Source organism: Lepidochelys olivacea (assembly GCF_965140295.1).
Source record: "Lepidochelys olivacea isolate rLepOli2 genome assembly, chromosome: 9".
In the NCBI taxonomy this organism is placed as follows: Eukaryota; Metazoa; Chordata; order Testudines; family Cheloniidae; genus Lepidochelys; species Lepidochelys olivacea.
In genome coordinates, this window is record NC_140419.1 from 52,813,095 (window position 1) to 52,832,840 (window position 19,746).

The 19,746-nt window shown below is 49.0% G+C and overlaps 1 protein-coding gene across 7 annotated transcripts in view; it reads right to left on the reverse strand.

Moving 5' to 3' along the window:
• Positions 1–19,746, reverse strand: part of EPHB1 (EPH receptor B1) — a 401,305-nt gene that overhangs the window by 129,713 nt on the left and 251,846 nt on the right. For 6 of the 7 annotated variants that reach the window (XM_084639911.1, XM_084639912.1, XM_084639908.1 and 3 more), the window contains exons 5-6: positions 15,636–15,971; positions 2,083–2,264 (exon numbers count right to left, since the gene is read on the reverse strand). In XM_084639911.1, coding sequence (XP_084496037.1) covers positions 2,083–2,264; positions 15,636–15,971 — 518 coding nt within the window. The remainder of the gene's footprint in view (positions 1–2,082; positions 2,265–15,635; positions 15,972–19,746) is intronic. The other variant, XM_084639913.1, reaches the window with a different exon arrangement.

Consider the following 19,746-nt stretch of genomic DNA (forward strand, 5'->3'; position numbering starts at 1 on the left):
AGGCCGACCCTGGCCACTCTGCTGGGGGAGGGGGACTGTTGTCGGGGTGTCCTCCTCCACTCCCCCATGCACCCAATTTCCACTGAGTTGGGGTGACTGGACAGGGGGAATCTGTGCGTGTGCTGCTGCCTCTCTGGGTGCGGAGCTGCTGGCGGCTGCTTGTGTTTGAACACAAGCCTTCAGGCTCCTGCCCCTGAGTGCTTTCTCACACACACACACACACACACACAGAGTCCCCCCCAACACACATTAACACCAGGGCTCCCTGCATTCTGGTCACTTCCCCACCTGGGCTGTGCTGAGGCATCAGCAGCTGTTGCTCTCCTGCCCTCTCCTTACGCACAGGGCGGAGGAGCAGCAGTCCAGGGGGCAGGGAGCACCAATGCCAGCTGCTTTGTGCATCCAGGTGGGTCAGTTTCCCCACGTGGGTGCAGGAGGAGGATGCAGGGGTTAGGGGCTCAGGAGGGAAGTGCAAGCGGTAGGACTGAAGAGGGCACAGTGAAGGGGCTAGGGGCACAGGAGAGAGGTGCAGGGGGTAGGAGTGAATGGGGTGCAGGGGTTGGGGCACAGGAGGGGAGTGTAGGGGTTGGGGTGAAGGGGACACAGTGGAGGGGTTAGGTGCACAGGAGGGAAGTGCAGGGGTAGGTGTGAAGGGAGTGCAGGGATTGGGGCACAGGAGGGGGCAGTGGTTGGCGTGAAAGGGGCACAGTGCAGGGGTTGGGACTCAGGAAGGGAATGCAGGGGTTGGGGTGAAGGGGGCAGTGCAGGGGTTAGGGGTGCAGGAGGGAGGTGCAGGGATCAGGGGTGAAGGTTGCACAGTACAGGGCTTAGTGGGGAAGGGAGGATGGGGGACCAGCGGCAATGGGGGGCACCAAAATGCAAGTTCACCCAGGGTGCCATTTTCCCTAAGGCCGGCCCTGCCCAGAGCAACACCCTTTGGGTTAAAGGACACAACTGCCTCCTGCAACAGACTTTTCCTCTGAGAGATCAGGAAAGACTGCAGAAGTGAGTAAGGAAAGCAAACATATCAGCGAATGGGGACGAAGACAAGTCTTTCCTTCTCCCTCCCCCCCCATCTTGTCCAGTTAGATTGCAAGGTCATTGGGGCATATGTGCATGTACAGCACCTAGCACAACAGGGTCCTGATCTCAGCTGAGGTCTCAAAGCACTTACCACACTACAAACACGAATGCGTTTGCTGGTGCAGTGAGCACTGTTTGTCACCCTGTTTGTCACCCACATTCAAATCTTAAATGGGGTCACTGAGGAAAAGTCGGTTTGACCTGTCTTCTCCTAGCCCTGCGTGTCCACGTGACAGGAGGGGTGCACAGGTCAGCACTTGAGCAGCTGCGGAGCAGAAAGGAGTTATGGAGGCTGAGCCGTGTGGCGCTGGACTAGCAGGTGTGGAGTGGGATGCAGCCAAGGAACGAGCCCCTTGAAGTGAATGGCTGGAGCTGGTGTTGGAGGAAACCTGCTCAGCACCATTTTGCACTCTATACCTGGCTAACAAGGGGTATTGCTCCCTCCCTTTAAAAACACACACAACAGATGCTTGGACATGGCTCTTCTACACACGTCCTCTCATCCAGCACACTAGGCTTTGTTCAGACTCTCAGGTCATGTTGTAACTCAAGTTAATTCACTGCTCGACTTACGCTGCACCTAGACCAGAAACAAACATTTCTGTCCTGGAACAAATGCTGGTGGTGTGTCTGGATTAGCATTTACGATTGTCTTACAGAACTTTAGTTAGTTCACTTTCAATTAACGCAACATGACCCAAAACTCTAGTCTAGGCAAAGCCAGCAGCAGTGTCACTTATGCCCCCTCATACCCATACCTCACACCCAATTTACCTGCCAGGGCTGGGTGTTATCTCTCATGATAAAACTTTGTTGAGTTATCCAAGGACCTAATCCTAACCCCACTGTACTCAATGGGTCTTTCCACTGAGTTCAATGGGTGGTGGCTCAGGCCCATAATTAACAATCCACAACAAGGAAAAAAATACAGAAGCATTTCAGAGCCTGGAGTGTCTGTCCCCACCCCAGCCTTCTTCCCCTGCTTTCATTCAGGCTTACGGTGGCTGGTCGTGAGCCCACAGTGCTGCTGATCTCGGGGTGGCAGATCCGGCTCACCTTCTCATAGTAACGGATCTCGTAGTCCAAGATGATGCCATTGGGCTGCTCTGGCTGAGGCCACGACAGTGTGATGCTCCTCATGGTGGCACTTACCTGGTGCATGATGGGAACTGTGGAGGGAGCTGTGGAGAAAGGAGGAAACAGGAAATAGAAGTGAAAATTAACTCATGGATGGGGGGAATAACGTGATCTGAAGAGAGGGTGAAAATAAAATGTCAGAGAGCCATCCTGGGGGGTGAGGAGGGAAAGAGGAGAATGGGAAGAAAGGAGCAAATGGCGAGAGGTTTGAAGGAAGGAGGATGAGATATTATACAGCATAAGAACATGAGAATGGCCTTGCGAGTCAGACCAATGGTCCATCTAGCCCAGTATCCTGTCTATGACAGTGGGGCCAGTGCCAGACGCTCCAGAGGGAATGAACAGAACAGGGCAATTTCAAGTGATCCACCCCCTTGGTCCAGTCCTAGCTTCTGGCAGGTTCATCCTTTTCTATGTGAAGAAGTACTTCCTAATCTGTGTTTTAAACCTGTTGCCTATTCATTAATACAACTCATTGCACTAAAACCACCTATTTAAAGGGACCAAGAGAAAATGTTTTCAGTGTTGTAGAAACCAGATAACACAGAGAATTCAACCTTAAAGAATGGAATATAAAGAAAGAGGCATATGTACTGTAGCTGTAGCAGAGGGGGATAAATAGGTGTAGAAAGCAGAATCAGACGGAGAGAGAAAGACAGATTCAGCATATGGGTAACCAAGAGTTATGATGATGGTTTATTGTTTGTTGATGGCCAGCGGTGTGCTTGGTGCAGCGGAGAAAATAAAGAAGAGAACTCAGTCCCTGCTCCATGAATAATCAAAATCAATCTCTAACAATAATGGAATTGATCTAATCAATCTAGACAATGCTAGAAGACAGACTGATGTATGAAAAGAGGGAGAAACACAGAACAATAATCAAACAAAAAAGGCCATTGACCAAGACTTTCCCTCTACCCTATTTCACATAGCAGAGTGCTCCCAGCAGGTCCAGCTGCTCTTTGGTCCCAGTCCTGTGAGTGTGAAACATCACAACACCTTCTTGCAGTAACTGGGAGTTCCAATCACATAGGGTGCTGGGATCAGGCCCTCACACTGAGATGTACTGCCATTATTTTAACACTGAGCTCCCACAAAAATGCCCCCATTTGCCTGTCATTGGCCCCACGCCCTGGTGTGTAGGGGCTGCAGGCAGGAAGAGTGGTGTGTATGGTTCCCTAGGAAATATTTTGCAAATACGTGTCATCTGGGGCAGTTTGGCGCATTCCAGAGGCAAGTCACTTGCTCTTCAACCATGTCTTAAAAAGTCCCAAACACAAGTCCTCTCTGGGAGGAGTGAGTGAGCAGTGTCGCGGGGTGTGTGTGTGTGTGTATGTGTGTGCTGAATTCCACTGGAGGTGGAGAACTCACCCCACCCCTCCCTTTGCCAAGTTAGCAAGAGGCTTCCATGTTTATTTGCTATTATTGCAACACTATGCATGAAATGAGAGCAGTGTGTCAATAAAACTGGTTAAATATTTAAACTGATAATTATTTTTAATTAGAGATTTCGAATTCTGAGTGCTCAGTCTCACCAGGAACAGTCAACAACTCATAGCGAGCAAAGCAGCAAATTCAGAGGACGTTTCCCAGGAGGTGAACAAAACACAGCTTCCCCATTCCATTAACTGTGACAGAGGTTAGAGCTACCCAGTCTAAACCTCTGTCTGTCAGGTTGCCTCTTGTCTGATACTTGGATTGTAAGCACCGGGCTGTCTTTTGTTCAGAGTCTGTACAGCACTTGGCACAGTGGGGTTTTGGGCCAGGACTAAGGCTCCCAGGTGCTATTGCAATACAAACAAATTATAACAACAATAAACTTTGGCAGGACAATATTTCCACTTAACTATCCAGGCTGCTAAGTCCCCCAGTAAGGTCCCAGGACAGGGTCTCACTGAGCACCCAGAGCATGGGAATAGTTTGTGGAAGGGGGTAAGGGGGCTTTGTCCCCCAAACAGGGCCAGACTTATGGGTGGGCATTGTGGGCAACCATCCAAGGTGTCATGGTCAGGAGGCGAGGCTCAGTGCATTTAATTTAATGCACCAGGACAGGCCCCTGCCAGCTGGGGAACTGGCTTCAGTGTGTCCGAGACGTCCCATGTTGTGTTTGTGTTTGTGTAGTGTGTGCATGTGCATGTGTGTGTATACACAGAAACACATGTCGCTGGGTCAGCCCCTCTCAGATTCCTAGCATTTTATGTGCCCTCACAGACAGCAACATGGACATACAAACACGGGCATATGTGTGTAGACATACGCACAGTTCCACTCACTCAGCTTGTTCTGGCATGATAAGCTACACCCATATAACCAAAGGGAAATGGAGACTGAGCCCTCAGGGTCCCTGTTCGAGACCTGAACAAACATCGGGGCAGGCACCTGGCCCCATGGGCCAGTGGTAACCCCATTGTGGGCCCAGCACTGCAAGCCTCGGGTATGCGTGGAATTCCCCCCCACCCACCACAGCCCCGCTGGATGGGCTGGTGCTGCCCCCGCAAATATAGAAGTCACACTGTGCCTATGGCCCAGAAGGAAATCCCCAGAAGCTTTAGTACCTACAGAAGGGAAAAGGAACCACAAAGATCCCAGGGGAATATTTTTACAGCTCTGTTATTCTATGGAGCAGCCATCAAACTGAACCAAACAGAGTTGGTTTGTGGATTCAGGGAGTGTTAACAATCACCTCTGCCCTTTTACACCTGGCTCAGGGCTTGCCCCATGGCTCAGGGCTTGCCCCATTAGCTTGGCTGAAGGTACAAAAGGAAAAAGAGGAAAGGCCAAGCCGAATGTCAAATCGAAGAAAGAAGCAGATCTCATTAATCCAGAGCCAGCCAAGCAGGAGGCAGAATAATCCTCTCAGGGGTTCAGGGCCTCTACCCTGCTCTCCACTTGAAGTTCAAAGTTAGTCTTCGCTGGGCTATGCAAAGCAAGATGGGTATGATCCAGGAAGAGCGTTTCTGCAGCTAAAATGGTGAGAGATGTGCTAGAAGGCACTTGAAGAGTTAATACTAGGCCTCACCATCCCCAGAAGCAGTGCTGACTTCCTGTCTCACATCTACATAATTACAACACCACTTCTGTCTGTAGCTGCACAACTCCTTGCTCCTGCCTGCCTCACAATGGGACACCCTCATCTTCCAGTTCAACCCCTTGGCCACTTTCCGAAGTTACTCTTTTGCACTTGTGCTCTGACTCCCTTAGCTCTCCTTACATCCCCTCGACAGAGCTCTAAGGCTGTCTAACCTAGTATAACTTGCATGCCAAAGAACTGGTAGAAGATGGAAGATGGTCTATGTGGAAGTAGGGTGACTTTACTGTACATCTTCCTACACTCTCTTCTGGCTCCTTGCCTTGCAAATTACTCCGGATTAGGCTAGTGTAGACATTGTTGGAGGGGGCACACCGGCAGGTTGCTCTATGGGAGGGTACTTGGTGGAAGGGTTTGTTTACACATCACCTCTGAATCTGGCCCTATGAATCCAAGGGAACCTCAAGGCCAGATTGGCCAAGCAGTACATCTGAAGGGAAGCTAAGTTAGCGAAACATGCACACCGAGAGGACGGGAAGAAAGTGCAAATTACAGTAACTCTCTTCATCACTCACCCTCATCTCAGAATTTGGCTCCGCATATTCATTCTCCAAACACTCTGAATTCCCTGATGGTGAATCTGCACATCACTCAGGCAACACAACATGCATTTCATTAAACAAGTTAATTTCTTGTCTGGTCCTCTGGGGACATCAAAGCCTCGTGTGCCAAAGCCCACTGAAACATGTGGGGAAGGCTCAGGAGAAGCTAATCCTCAGAGTCTAAGTGCAGAGCTCCCCACCCCCTCGTCCTTGGGGAGCTGGGATGCCAGCAGCTTCACTGACAAGGAGAAACATTCCCATTACTATAAACCAGGGGTGGCCAACCTATGGCTCCGGAGCCACTCTTCAGAAGTTAATATGCAGCTCCTTGTATAGGCTCCGACTCCGGGGCTGGAGCTACACGTGCCAACTTTCCAATGGGCCGGGGGGTTCTCACTGCTCAACCCCTGGCTCTGCCACTGACCCTGCCCCCACTCCACCCCTTCCTCACCCCCTCCTCTGAGCCTGCTATGCCCTCACTCCTCCCTCCACCCCCCCCCAGAGCCTCCCGCATGCCACGAAACAGCTGATCAGGAGGTGCAGGGAGGGAGGGGGAGGCGCTGATTGGCGGGGCTGCCGTGGGCGGAGGTGCTGGGAGCCAGGAGCTGATGGGGGGCTGCTGATGCATTACTGTGACTCTTTGGCAAGGTACATTGGTAAATTCTGGCTCCTTCTCAGGCTCAGGTTGGCCACCCCTGCTATAAATCATCCGTGACCTCACCACTAACCAAGTAGCAGCACATGGAGTAATTTTCCAAACAGCTCTCAGACGCTAACAACTTTCAGCTACTCATGAGCTCACCAACACTTGAATTGTCATCCAGAGGTGTATGGCTTGGTATGACAACCTCCTGCCCCAGTTGGCCCCCTCAGATGTTGGTAAATCCTGCTTGGCCAGGGAAGAGATTAATTTTTTCTCCTGGTAGAATGTTCCACTCTGGTATGGATGTCTCTGTTCAAAACAAATGAGCATATACTAATTCTGGGGGCATCACCAGCTGAGCAAATAAATAGCTGCATATTGGATCTGCGCACCCCTCAGACGAGGGGCAAAGCTTGACTGTCAGGTATTACATACATTCAGAGACACTGCAGGTAGGATCTTCAATATTACACCCCTCTCTCCTTGTTTATGCAAGGAGTAACATCCCACATTAATCCTGGTACTCTGGAAATTGAAGGCCACTTGAGTAGCTAACATGAAATACCTTGGCACTCACTTGTGAGGTACGCACCATTCCCTCCTTTACAGCGCAGCTGAATGTGGTCTATGCCCTGCCCCCATGGACAGCATGGGGCTCCAAAGCCCTTGCAAAATGTACCCTAACCTGCCAAGCCTTCTGTTCTACCTCTGCCCTGGATAGATACTGCCATCTGTGGAACAGGCCTAATGGGCTTCTGCGTTAATCACCTGGGGAAAGCAGTGGGTGTCGCTGCTTTTTCCACTTCCATGAACACAGGCCCTTCCACAGATGGCCCAGTATGATAACTGTGGTCTGGCTCCAGCCACTGACATCAGTTCCCTAACCCATCCCCCCTCCCTAAAGCACATTGGTACATAATATCAGCCATATGACTCTCACAAATAACACAGCGCACCGATTTGCTTACAAACAAATGCCCTTATTAAGAGAAGAATCCTACACATATTTGTAACCCCCTACAAGAGAGCTATGGAGCAGCATAATGATTTCTTAGCAGTGTCTACGATGTGAGCTTTATGTCTCATTTCTTCTCCTTCTGAGGGTTGTGTCTATACACACAGCACAATCTCTATTTGCTACGAACATCAGACCTTCGAAAAAATGCTTTCTACAAAATACACGTGCAAATCTATCATACCACATAGGCCAGGTTCTTTATTCCAGCTGAGTCCCACTGTGTGCAGCGTGGGGTGAGGGGCATCAGGGAATCACAACTCTCTGATTCTTTGCCTGGCTCTGCCTAAATCCCAATGCAGGTTAAAGCAACCTGGGGGGCTCCTCTAACCTGCACCTACTGGAAACAGTCTCCAAAGAGCTGTCTGACAGCTGACAACAGCTGGAACCCGCAAAGGGTGACCAGACATCCTGGTATTATTGGGACAGTCCCGATTTTAACCCATTTGTCCCGCGTCCCGACCACACATCAGTCGGGATGCCCTTTGTCCCGGTATTGGGGACAGATCGCTCACCATCATTGCCAAAGTCCCAGGGCTGGCGTGGCGGTGCTTCCTGGGGCAGCCCCCGGTGGCACACACGCCTGCCCGCCGGCAGGAGCCTGCAGTGCGGGCGGCCCCTGGGCGCAGAGGCGGAGGAGGTCTCCACGTGCTGCACCAGCTCCCTCCTGCCCAATCAGAGCTGCAGGGGCGGGGCTTGCAGGTGCCAGCTGTGGGCAGAGAGCCCTCCGCCACCCCACCCCACCTGATCCTAGGAGCCAGAGGGATCTGCCAGATGCTTCCTGGGAGCCGCCCCACGTAAGCACCACTGGGACTCCCCACCTTGTCCCCCAGCAGGTCCCTCTCGCTCTTAGGGTCATGGCAGTGGGGCAGGGGGCTCTCTGTGCACTGCCGGCGCCTGCAAACCCCGCTCCGTGGCTCCAGCAGCTCCCATTGGTGTTTTTCCCGGTCAATGGGAGCCACGGAGCTCGCAGTTGTGGTGGGCGCAGCACGTGGAGACCCCTCGGCCGCCCCTGATCCCAGGAGCCAGAGGGACCTGCCAGATCCTTCCCAGGAGCTGCCCCAGGTAGGCACTGCCAGGACCTCCCACCCCTAGCAGGTCCCTCTGGCTCTTAGGGTCGGGGTAGGGGGCTCTGCGGGCTGCTCCCACCTGCAAGCCACACTCAACGGCTCTGGCAGCTCCCAGTGGTGTTTTTCCCGGCCAATGGGAGCCACAGAGTTCGTGCTTGTGGCAGGTGCAGCATGTAAAGCATCTGGAGACCTCCCTCGCTGCTCTGACCCTAGGAGCCAGAGATCTCCCAGCAGGGCTTGTGATTACGGCCAGGGAAGGGGGCATGGTGTGAGGGAGTGAGTGTCTGGGAGGTGTGTGTGGGGTGCTGGGCTGTGAGGGTGTGGAGGGTGCTGGGCAGTGGGGGAGGTTTGTGTGTTTTGGGGTGCTAGGCAGTGGGGGCCTGTTGGGGGGTGCTGGGCAGTGGGGGAGATCTTTGCGTGTCAGGGCACTGGGCAGTGGGGGTCTGTGTGGGGCATTGTTTAGTTGTGATGCTGGGGCTGTGGGAAAGGGCACTGGGAGGGAGGGAGGAGAAATCTGTACCCCTGGCCCCGCAGCTTCTGCTGGGGGCTAGAGCTGGGGCCATGAGTCCTTGCTCCGTGGCTTGTGGTGCGGGCTGCAGCAGGGGCCATATACCCCTCTTGCAGCTTCCTAGGGCTGTGTGCCCCCTCTCATGGCTGATTGGGGCTGTGCACCTGTGGCTCTCTTCCCACTCCCGCTCGCCCAGTGTGTCCTTGCGATCTGGTCACCCTAAACCCGCACACCCCTCCCATCCTCATCAAGCCCCCTAACACCAAGGCTGGAGTGGCACCTTAGGGGCCAGTGACATCAGCTTTATGTTATATGAAAACTCCCCCACACGGGACAGTGGCCCCCATGCACTACCAGTGTGATTTCAAAGGGCCAGAAATGTAAAGCAAATCTGGTTCTAAATATCCATACATATCCATTCCTACAAAAAAATCTACATGAAGAGAATGTGAACACTGCAAGCTTAAAGAACTGGAGTACTTGTGGCACCTTAGAGACTAACCAATTTATTAGAGCATAAGCTTTCGTGGGCTACAGCCCACTTCGTCGGATGCATAGAACGGAACAATGCTTAATACACCCAAGTCAGGCAATGGCAGTGTGACTCTTTGCACACGCGCTCCCCTTCCTGTGAACCCACGTAAGCTGGGACACAATTTGGGTACCCAAGTCCGCATGCACAGCTTAAACACTCATGCTGGAAACACTGGCGCTATCCATGTGCCCTTCTGTATTTTTAAGAGACCATAAAAACAAGCCACATCGGATTGCCACATTACACCCCCCATACACAGAAGGTAACACCAGCTATGAAACACTTATCCTACAGATGGAAAATATATATTCTTGCTGCATGGATGAGTGAGTTTAGCCCCTTATTTTATGCTCTTGTTCCTGCTCTCGGGCTCTGAAGGTGGTGCCTCTTAGGGAATTCACTGAACCGCAAACTCCCGGCTCTGGGAAGCTGTCTTTCCCTTCCAGCAGGAGATGTTTATGGTCCAGCACTGCCTTTGTTTACCCAGCACATTTAATCCTTCATTTTTTATCTTTCCACATCCGCTCAGAGAAGATGTTAATTTTCTGAAATTAAACACTTAGCTTGATTGCTGTTTTGTTAATTGCTGCATTCGCAACCCCCCTTGGTGCTCCTGCCTGTTTAACATGGAGAATGCTGTGAAAATGATCAGCACCAAATTGGTGCTCAGGTGGTTGGATGGCAGCTCCTAAGCCTCTCCATGCCTACTTGTTCCGATGCAGCGACCAGCCTTGATCCAGCCAAGCAGAAGCACTGGACCACACTAGAGAAGGGCAAATCTTTCAACAGCCATGACAGGTGCAGGGTTACAGAAAGAACCAGGAAAACTGTTCTCCTCTTTTACTAGTTTTGGGATGCACTTGGAAGTGGGGGACTGAGAGTGTAGGCTAGAGGCCAAGAAGGTGTGATGCAAGCTTCCCTGAAGCTTGCCAATACTCCATACGCTTGAGTGCTCCTTGCTATTCTAGGCTCAGTTCTCTCTTCGGCATTGGCTGCAAAATGTGCCAGACTCCTTGGTGAGTTTCTAAAGTTCAGAAATAGCTATTCAGGTTAGGATGATCTCACAAAACTTATTTCACTTTTTACCTGCAATGAATTTGAGGCTAGGCCAGCAGGATCTTAGGCTGTAAGAAGAGAGATTACTGGCAAGACAAAGGAAACGCAGATGCCATTATCCTTGCCCCTTCTGAGCAGGGCAATCCATAAGAATGTGCACACTTTGTAGAAATTCATGGAAGTGGGGTTAGACAAACAGAGGGCAGGCAGGTCTTTGCTCCGGTGATAGGCTGAAGTGCTCAAGGGCAGAGTTTTCAAAAGAGCTCAGCATGGGCCTTGCTCTGCTCTCACTCAGGTGAATGGCAAAACACCCACCAGCTTCAACAGCAGGAGAGGTAGGCCAGTGCTGGGCCCTTTTGAATGTTCTACCCTAAATCAATCCAGTTTGGAAAGCGGAAAGCTTTGGGGAGAGAGAAATCTTCTTTCAGGGCATACCAAAACCAGGTCTTGGAGAAGGCACTGTTTGAACTAGGCAGCACCAGGAAACCAGGTAGATATTCCTGGACAGTGAAAAATATCATAACATAAAGATTGTAGGTTAAACACCTCGGAGATCCTTCCCCACCACCCCCCAGGTAGGACATCAGGTTAGGATCTTTCACTCCAAGATGCACTAGTAAAACCCACATCATTTAGGTTCAAGGAGCAATGGAGAGTTACTTGAACACCCAGTCATATCTCAGGTTGGCGATGAGATCCACAGTTGTATGAGGGTAACTCTTTTTCACATAAAAAGAAAAGGAGTACTTGTGGCACCTTAGAGACTAACCAATTTATTTGAGCATAAGCTTTCGTGAGCTACAGCTCACTTCATCGGATGCATGAAGTGAGCTGTAGCTCACGAAAGCTTAGGCTCAAATAAATTGGTTAGTCTCTAAGGTGCCACAAGTACTCCTTTTCTTTTTGCAAATACAGACTAACACGGCTGTTACTCTGAAATCTTTTTCACATGCTGATCACCATATTTGGGAGTAGGAAGCAATTTCTCGCCCCCAGGGTGCAATGGCAGGGACCAGGCAGAAGTTGCCTTCCCTGCAAGCACGAGGGCCAGGTCAGCAAGTCCCCTTTGGTCAATTTCATAATAGTGCATCAGGCATGTACTGCCCCTTCTGCCCTCTCTGTGTCCAGTGCTCTCCTTGGGGGGGGGCGGGGCGAGCCCCTGCTCCAGGCTGTGCCTAAATGCCACTTTTGAGCCTGAATTACATAGACATGTGTGCAGACTGGAGGGTGTCTTCCTGAGTGACTCTTGCACAAGTCACAGTATGTGATATGGAAACTCCTTCCCTCACATGGGTGTCCAGCGCAAGGGTCATGCAAGTCCGACAGCTGGTGCCCAGCTCCTGAAGTCAGAAGAAGAGCCATCATGTCACAGAGAGTAAGAGTACTTTTTGCAAAAGCGCCTGCATGACTTAGGAACCTAAGTCCCACTGAAAACCCAGAAGACTTGAGGCCGCTAAGTCATGGTGCCGCTTCTGAAAAAATTTACCCTCACTCACTTCCCTCTATCCAGATTTAAACTCAGGCACTGGAGTCAATTATTTCTCTGAGAAGTAGAGCTTATCCCAGGGAATGGAGGAGCAAAGCATGAAAGCTGCTTCAGCCTCCTTGCTGAGAGAAGGCAGCAGAAAATGTAATAACAAAGTACTCTAGTTTGCCCTCCCTTGCACTCTGGCAGCCCTATTAGCTTCAATGGGGTTGGCTAGGTAGGTGTAACTCAAGGCAGATTTTGGTTCAGAAAGGAAATGTCTCGGAAATTCTCTTTCTTATTCTTTTTCTCTTTTTCCTATCTCTTCTTTTTCCCCATTCCCTGCTGCTATCTTTTTCCTTCTCTCCTTTTAATTGTCCTGCCTTTTCTCCTTTCTCTTTTTCTCCCTCTGATAGGTCAGTCTATTTAGCTCCTTCATCTCTCCCTCTGTTGCAGCTAGTGCTATGGTTTGGGGCTGTCCTTGGACATCTCCCTCTTGTGCAGACTAGAAGAATCACAAAGGAAGACTGTAGACAACAAGCACTATGGGCCCTCAGAAACTTTAAAGACACTTGAAAATGAGGCTCTGCAAGAGTAAGTATTGGAGAAGATAGACAATGTGCGGCTGAATATTTGGATGGGAGATGGATGGACAGAAGGACAGATGGGTGGATAGCGATTATAGGAGAAAGAGGGGACAGATTGATGGAAAGATGTATTTATGGGTGAATGGGCAGATAGATGGTTAAGATAAATGTACAGATCTGGATGGTCTTATGGACTGGAGAAAGGGATTCAATTTGTTTCCATTAGAAAGATGTAACTGGTCTCGCTGAAGTGAATTGATGACACATACTAGACAAATCCACAGCATAACATTTCTTCTGTCATTTCCCCGCATTTGGAGTCCATTTCCTTCTGTCTCCTGTGCACAGGTTTAAGAGAACCACAGGCAGCTTTTGAACACAGACATTTTCATTGACAGTTTGCAGACATAACTGACTGTAATAACATAGCTTTTGTTATTTTCTGTCTAGGTGATAATACATCCAGTTTAGGAGTATACTGTGTTCTTAGGTCAGTAACAAAAAGAGGACCCACTAAAATAAAATCTTAACCATCACTGACTGATTTGCTACAGAAGCTGCACAATCATTCTGCTTAAAGAAAAGGAGTACTTGTGGCACCTTAGAGACTAACCAATTTATTTGAGCATGAGCTTTCGTGAGCTACAGCTGCTTGTGCATTCCCATTAGCTTCTTTTTATCCATCCCCCCTCCTCAGCACTCCAGTCGCAGCCTGCTTAAACAATTCCAGAATGTTAAAACCTGCTGTGTAGCAGCCAAATATTTATTTCATGTTTGTGGTCCCTCAAATATTGATACCACCCTAATGCATCGAAACCTAATGCATTTCAATTAGGTTAGTACGGAGGCCTTCCCAATAGATTAGACATATTTCCATGTTAATATACAGGCTCTGCAATAGAAATAGAGAGGGAGGGAGAAAGAGATGGATGAATAATAGCGTGAGTGACAGGCAGAGACAAAAAGAACTATATGAAAGAATAGCTGGAAAAATAACAAAAGCACGGAGGAAAAGTTCCAGGCGTGAGGGGGTGGATGGACAAATCAGTGTTTTGGACTATGTAAGTCTTGGACAACAGAGTTCCGTGGTTCCTGCTTCCTTACATCAGGGCTAACGTTGGCCCCTTGAGTAGCCTGACTTTGAGCATGGATGGATGAGCAGATGGTCAGGTGGGTGAACCGCAGAATGGATGGAGGAGAGGGCAGGAAGAATAGCTAAAAGGCCGAGATACATGCGGCAGGTTTCACTGCACATGGTTAAAGAGAGAGAAGTGACAGCCAGGCACAAACATAACATGACAGTCTGACAGAATTGTTATTCCCAGGAGCTGGGATACTAAAATATTTACGCCAGGTTTCTGCCTTGCACGCTCCCAGGGGTGCGCAGCTAACAAAGGCTGCCCGTGTTACATGTTCAACACAAAGCAGAAATTACCATCGCCTTTCTGTTCGCAAACCAAACAGATTTCCATTACCGTTGTCTAGTGTTTCCTTCCTTGCACTTAAAGCCAGGGTCACCCACTGTTGGCTGCCCCTCCCCCACCTTCCTTTCAGCCCCCCCATACAGTACATACACACTGCACAGACTGGCCATCTGGCCACCCCAGCTCTCCTGGATCAGTTCTTTTCTTCACCAGCCAGGCCGTTTGCAGCCAAGAGTCCTCTGTTTAAAAACCAATGCCTGGTTCTAACATGAGGAGGGAGAGAAGAAAACAGCCAAAGGGAGAGAAGAAAACAGCCAAAGGGCAGGAAGAGAGGGCAAGCAGGAGAAGGAAAAACAAGATTAATGGCAAAGGAAGGAAAGAGAAAAAGCAGAGCAGCATCAGAAAAGGAGCAGAGGGGAAAAGAGAAAGAAACAGAGGAGGAGCAAGTGAAGCACATTGTGCTTGTCTTCTGATTTTAGCACAGGGATCACTGCTGCGTGTAGTAATCCACTCCACAGAACTGCTCCGACTTCATCCACTTTAGTGATATTGGTCCTGGTGCCCCATACCCACACGTCAGACCTCACCAGCCTGAGCTTCTGGACATGTCCTCATTGGAAGAGTGGGATTTTAATGCCAGTTTCACCCCAGTGTCTGTACCAGCCCCAGAAATCCCCGCCAGGGGACATTAGTGCAAAGCAGCTGCCAGGTCTATTCCACCTAGTGGCCTGCAAGGTTTCAGTACTGACCAAAACGTGGAGGAATCTCTGCAGGAAATGAATATGGTCAATGCAGCTATGGGATACACTGACTGAGTACATCCCTCCATCAGCAGGGCCCCACTGGAGCCCTGGCTGCAACTTTCAGCTGCTTCTACCCTAGCGGAAACCCTGAGAGCTGGAGAATAATTGTTCCCCTACCTTCCTTCCATGGGGGGCTTGAAAGCCCCCTGGACTGCATGGCCCTGGCTAACACACTGCATTTTAAATTACATCTCCCTGATTGACCAAGCATGAACCAATCCCTGGGTGCTTCTTACTGCATTGTTGGCATTGGCTCTGAAGCTGAGCTCTTGTTTCAGTCCCAAATCCACTGTACCTAGTTGTGACACAGCTAATGCAATTCAAGCATTCCATCTTACTGGGTCTCATTTACTCAACACCTTGCAGCAGGGAAGTCAAACTCCCTCTATAGAGAGGGCTGAATTCTGGGTGTAATTCTGGCCTTTTGGTCAAGATATAACTGTAGGACTCCATACTCCACTCAGTGCCCAGTGGGGCTCCCACCATCAGTGTCAGGTTTGCACCGACATCTGCCCCTTACGTAGGATCGAACATTCAGTCATCAGCGTAGTTCATTATCTGCTCAGTGAGTTATTTTCCCACCCCCGCGTTAGAAGAACCCAGCCCTAATTTCCCTTTTCCCCATTAACGACCCCCCACATGGAACACGGTATGTGCACAGTGCCCCTGTGGGACTCACCAGCTTGGTTTGTGGTGATGTTCACCGACACGTGCTGCGGGGGGAAGGGGCTCTTGCCAGAGACACCATTAACAGCCTGGATCTCAAAGGTATATGGTGTGTGGGCCCAAAGGCTGCTGATGAAGACCCGGGTCTCTGTCAGGCCCAACTGCCCGGGTACAAACTCCACGTTGTCATCGCAGCGGGAGCAGCTGCGGCGGTCAGGCCGGCACTTCTTACAGACAATGTCGTAGGTTACGTCATCACGCCCGCCTGTCTCCCGGGGCGGGTGCCACTCTAGGATAATGGACGTCTCATTGACAATGGAGATAACGTTGCGGGGCCCTGACGGGACACCTGTTGAAAAGCAGGTCAGTTGATAAGGTTCCTGTCAGAAAATGATACAATATTGAGCTTTACTCTATACTGATTGGGGAACCAGGATTGGGGAACATGATAAGATCATAGGGGGCTGATTCAAAGTTTCCCAGTGCTGTTCAGTGCTCAACCCCAACCTCACAGGTCCACCCAACTCCGCTGGGAACAGAGAAATTCAGTCACCATGTTTCATACAGTCCCATGCTTTCATAGATTACTGCTTGAGTGGCACCCCATCTGCCTGTGTTGGTACCAATATCTTTACAATGGGAGGGAGGATCCAGACTGGAGGCTTATATCATCTTGAACTCTCTCACACTCTTCCTCCTCTAGAAATCAGGCAGCTGTCATCTTCCAATAGACAACAAAATATAGGATACACAGTACATTGTAAAATAGTTCCTTCTTATGCTAGAGAAAGGATAGATCAATGGTGAGGCTGCTAGCCTAGGGTGCCAGTAATCTGGGTTCAAATTCCTGCTTTACTACAGCATACCCATGGGATTGCTTAGTCTTCTGCATGTTAGCTCCCCACCCGTAAAATAGGGATAATGTACTGCTGTACCTCACAGGGTGTTGTATGAATAAATACATTAACAAATGTTAGGTGCTCAGCTACTACAGTAATGAGGAGGAATGTATAAATACAATAGCTAGATTATCATAGTTGGAGAAACATGGTGTATATGGAACTTCTGTAAAAGGGCAATGAAAAAAAATCAGAAATGGCAAGTAGTTATTTATGCATCAAGTTGAGAGGGTGGGTATTTCGTGGGGTCCGTGAGGGTCTCTTCTGCATCCAGTTCTATTCAGTGTTTTATTAGCAAGGTGGATGTTGGAATGGAGAATATATTGATCAGATCTGCAGACAACACCGAGCTGGGAGTGATCACAAATGCTTTGGAGGAAAGGAATTAAATACAGCAATGTTGGCATACATTGAAGGAATCAATAATGTGAGATTCAATGCGGCCAAATACAGAGAGATTCATGTAGGACAGAGTAATCAAATGCACAAATATATAATTGGGGACTGCTGACCAGACAGCTGTGCCATGGAGAAAGATCTGGGGGTTAGTAGGGAGGATAAATGGAATGAGTCAACACTGTGAGGCTGCTGCAGAGAAAGCAAACAGAACAGTGGGTTACATTAAACAAGAGAAGTCATTATTCTGCTCCACTCAGCACTAGGGAAGCGCCAACTGGCCCCCTGTATTCAGATTTTAGCACCGAACTTTAAAAAAGACAGAGACACAATGGAAGGAGTTCAGAGGAGAACAATAACAATGATAAAAGGTTTGACCTAGGTGGTAAGGTTGCAGAAGCTGAGTGCACTCAGTCGTGTGGAAAGAAGTCTGAGGGGAGGCATGCTCACTGTCAACACGTATGCTGGGGAACATTATTAACAAGAGATGGGCCAATTACTCTCATTAGTCATCAAGGACAGAAAAAGCAGGGATGGCATAGCTGCAGCAGGTTAAATATGAGAGGAACGATGTAAGTACAAGAACAGTTCAGTGATCAAATGAGCTGCCAAAGAAGGCTGTGGGCTTAATATCATTGGATGGTTCGCGAACAAACCAACACTACCATGATGATGGTGAGAGACTTTCCAAATTATTCCGTATCTCTTCAGACCTGAATACCCTGCATCGCCCCATGAATGGAGCTAGCTATGATCTGAAACTGGAGGAATAACTCTTGAGTCCCTGGCCCAGTTAGCCTGGAACAGATTTACTTATCAAGAATCAGAGCCGAATCTCGTCGACACTATTACATACGTTTTCTAAGCAGAGAAAGCTGCCCAGTGAGGGAAATCAAATGGCACCAAAGGATGCAGACATGTGCATAGTAAGATTTATGTAGATTAGGTACCTAACTACTAACGATGTCACTGGGAGATAGGTGCCTAATCTGCTGAGCTGCTTTACAAAATCCCACTAGGCATCTATCTGCAGGTGCCTAAATATCTTTAAAACCCTGGCCCTCTGTGCCTAACTCCCCTGTCTGTACAAGGTGGCAATGGTACTTCTCTACCTCACAGGGGAGTTGTATGGATAAATGCACTATTGACTCTGAGGGCTCGGATACTGGGGTGATGGGACCAGAGTAGAACCTTGAGCAGATGGATTGTGCAAGTAAGCCATTTCTACAAGTACAATCACAAAATGAGCTGTCAAGGCCAGTTAGTTCCTTTTGGACACCTCTTCTGTGGAACACTCTGACCTGCCCAGTGGAAACAGGGAGTATTAACTAGATCTGGGCTTCCCGTAAGCTCGCTCTGAGAGAGTAAATCCAAACAATTTAACGGAAACTGTCACCACCAACAACTTACCACTCCTGAAACCCTTGAGGGGGTGTCAGCTGTTCTCCCCCACTCCTGATACCCCATTTCTCTGCTCTCTCCCTCTTCCCCCCTTAATCACACTGAGACAGGCACTCAGGGAGTCTCTCTGACCTGTTGCCAAGATTACAGCAGATGAAAGCATTTTGTTGAAAGGGCTAGAAAAATGCCGTCCTTACAAAAACCCATTTTGTTTAATTTTTCCTTCAGCGCAGTAAATGTATTTTCCAGGAATTGTCTGGCAATGAGGCTTGCTTGTGTGCTCAGTGGAAAGGGATTGCATGAACTTTCGAGGTGTGGCAGCAGAGGGACCACGCTAACATGATACAGCAATGTGTTACAAGTTAGCTAGAGTTAGCTAATGTGATTTTGGAGATGACATAACAGGGCAAAAGGGGGAGACCAGTTACTGATCTATGAGAGGACCTTCCCTCTTATCCCAGGACTGCTTACTTTGCTAAAGAGCCTTGTCAAAGGCTTTCTGCAAGTCCAAGTGAACTATCCACTGAAGCACCCTTCTCCGCATGCTTGTTGGCTCCCTCAAAGAATTCTAATAGATTGGTGTGGCATGATTTCCCTTTGCAAAAGCCGTGTTAACTCTTCCCCAACATTTCATGTTTATCTATGAGTCTGATAATTCTGTTCTTTACTATAGTTTCAACCAATTTGCCTGGTCCTGAAATTAGATTTACCAGCCTGTAATTGCCAGGATCGCCTCTGGAGCCTTTTAAAATAATCGGTATTACATTAGCTATCCTCTAGTCATCTGATACAGAGGCTGATTTAGGTGATAGGTTACATCCCACAGTTAGTAGTTCTGCAATTTCATATTTGAGTTCCTTCAGAACTCTTGGGTGAATGCCATCTGCTCCTGGTGACTTATTACTCTTCAGTGTATAAATTTGCCCCTTTGACTTTTAATGCGAGCAGGATCATTATTGTTATTATCAATAGTAAATATTTACATGATGGCAGTGTCCAAAAGCCACACTCAGAGCTCAGGCTCGATTGTGCGGGGTGCTGGACAAACACAGCGAGGACACAGTCCCTGCCTTGAAGAGCTTACAATCTAAAGAATGGATCAGGCCCATGAGTGTAAAATATCAGAGATTTGCTCAGGGACATGATTTTTGGAATGTATTTGAGAAGGAAATGTGTATTTCCAAGTCTTTAAAAGGATATTACATATAACACAAAGTAATACTTTTTCAAAGTAATTAACTTAGTCCGTTTATTTCTTTTTAAGTGGCACCTTCTTTGGCGATTTCGGCTAGCAGGCCAAGGACTGAACGAACATGCAGACATGGAACTCCCTGCTCCCTTAAAGATGATGGGCCAGATTCTCAGCTGGGCTGGTGCCACTGCAGTGGGTGGAGCTATGCTGTTACACTAGAGGAAAATCTGGCCCTA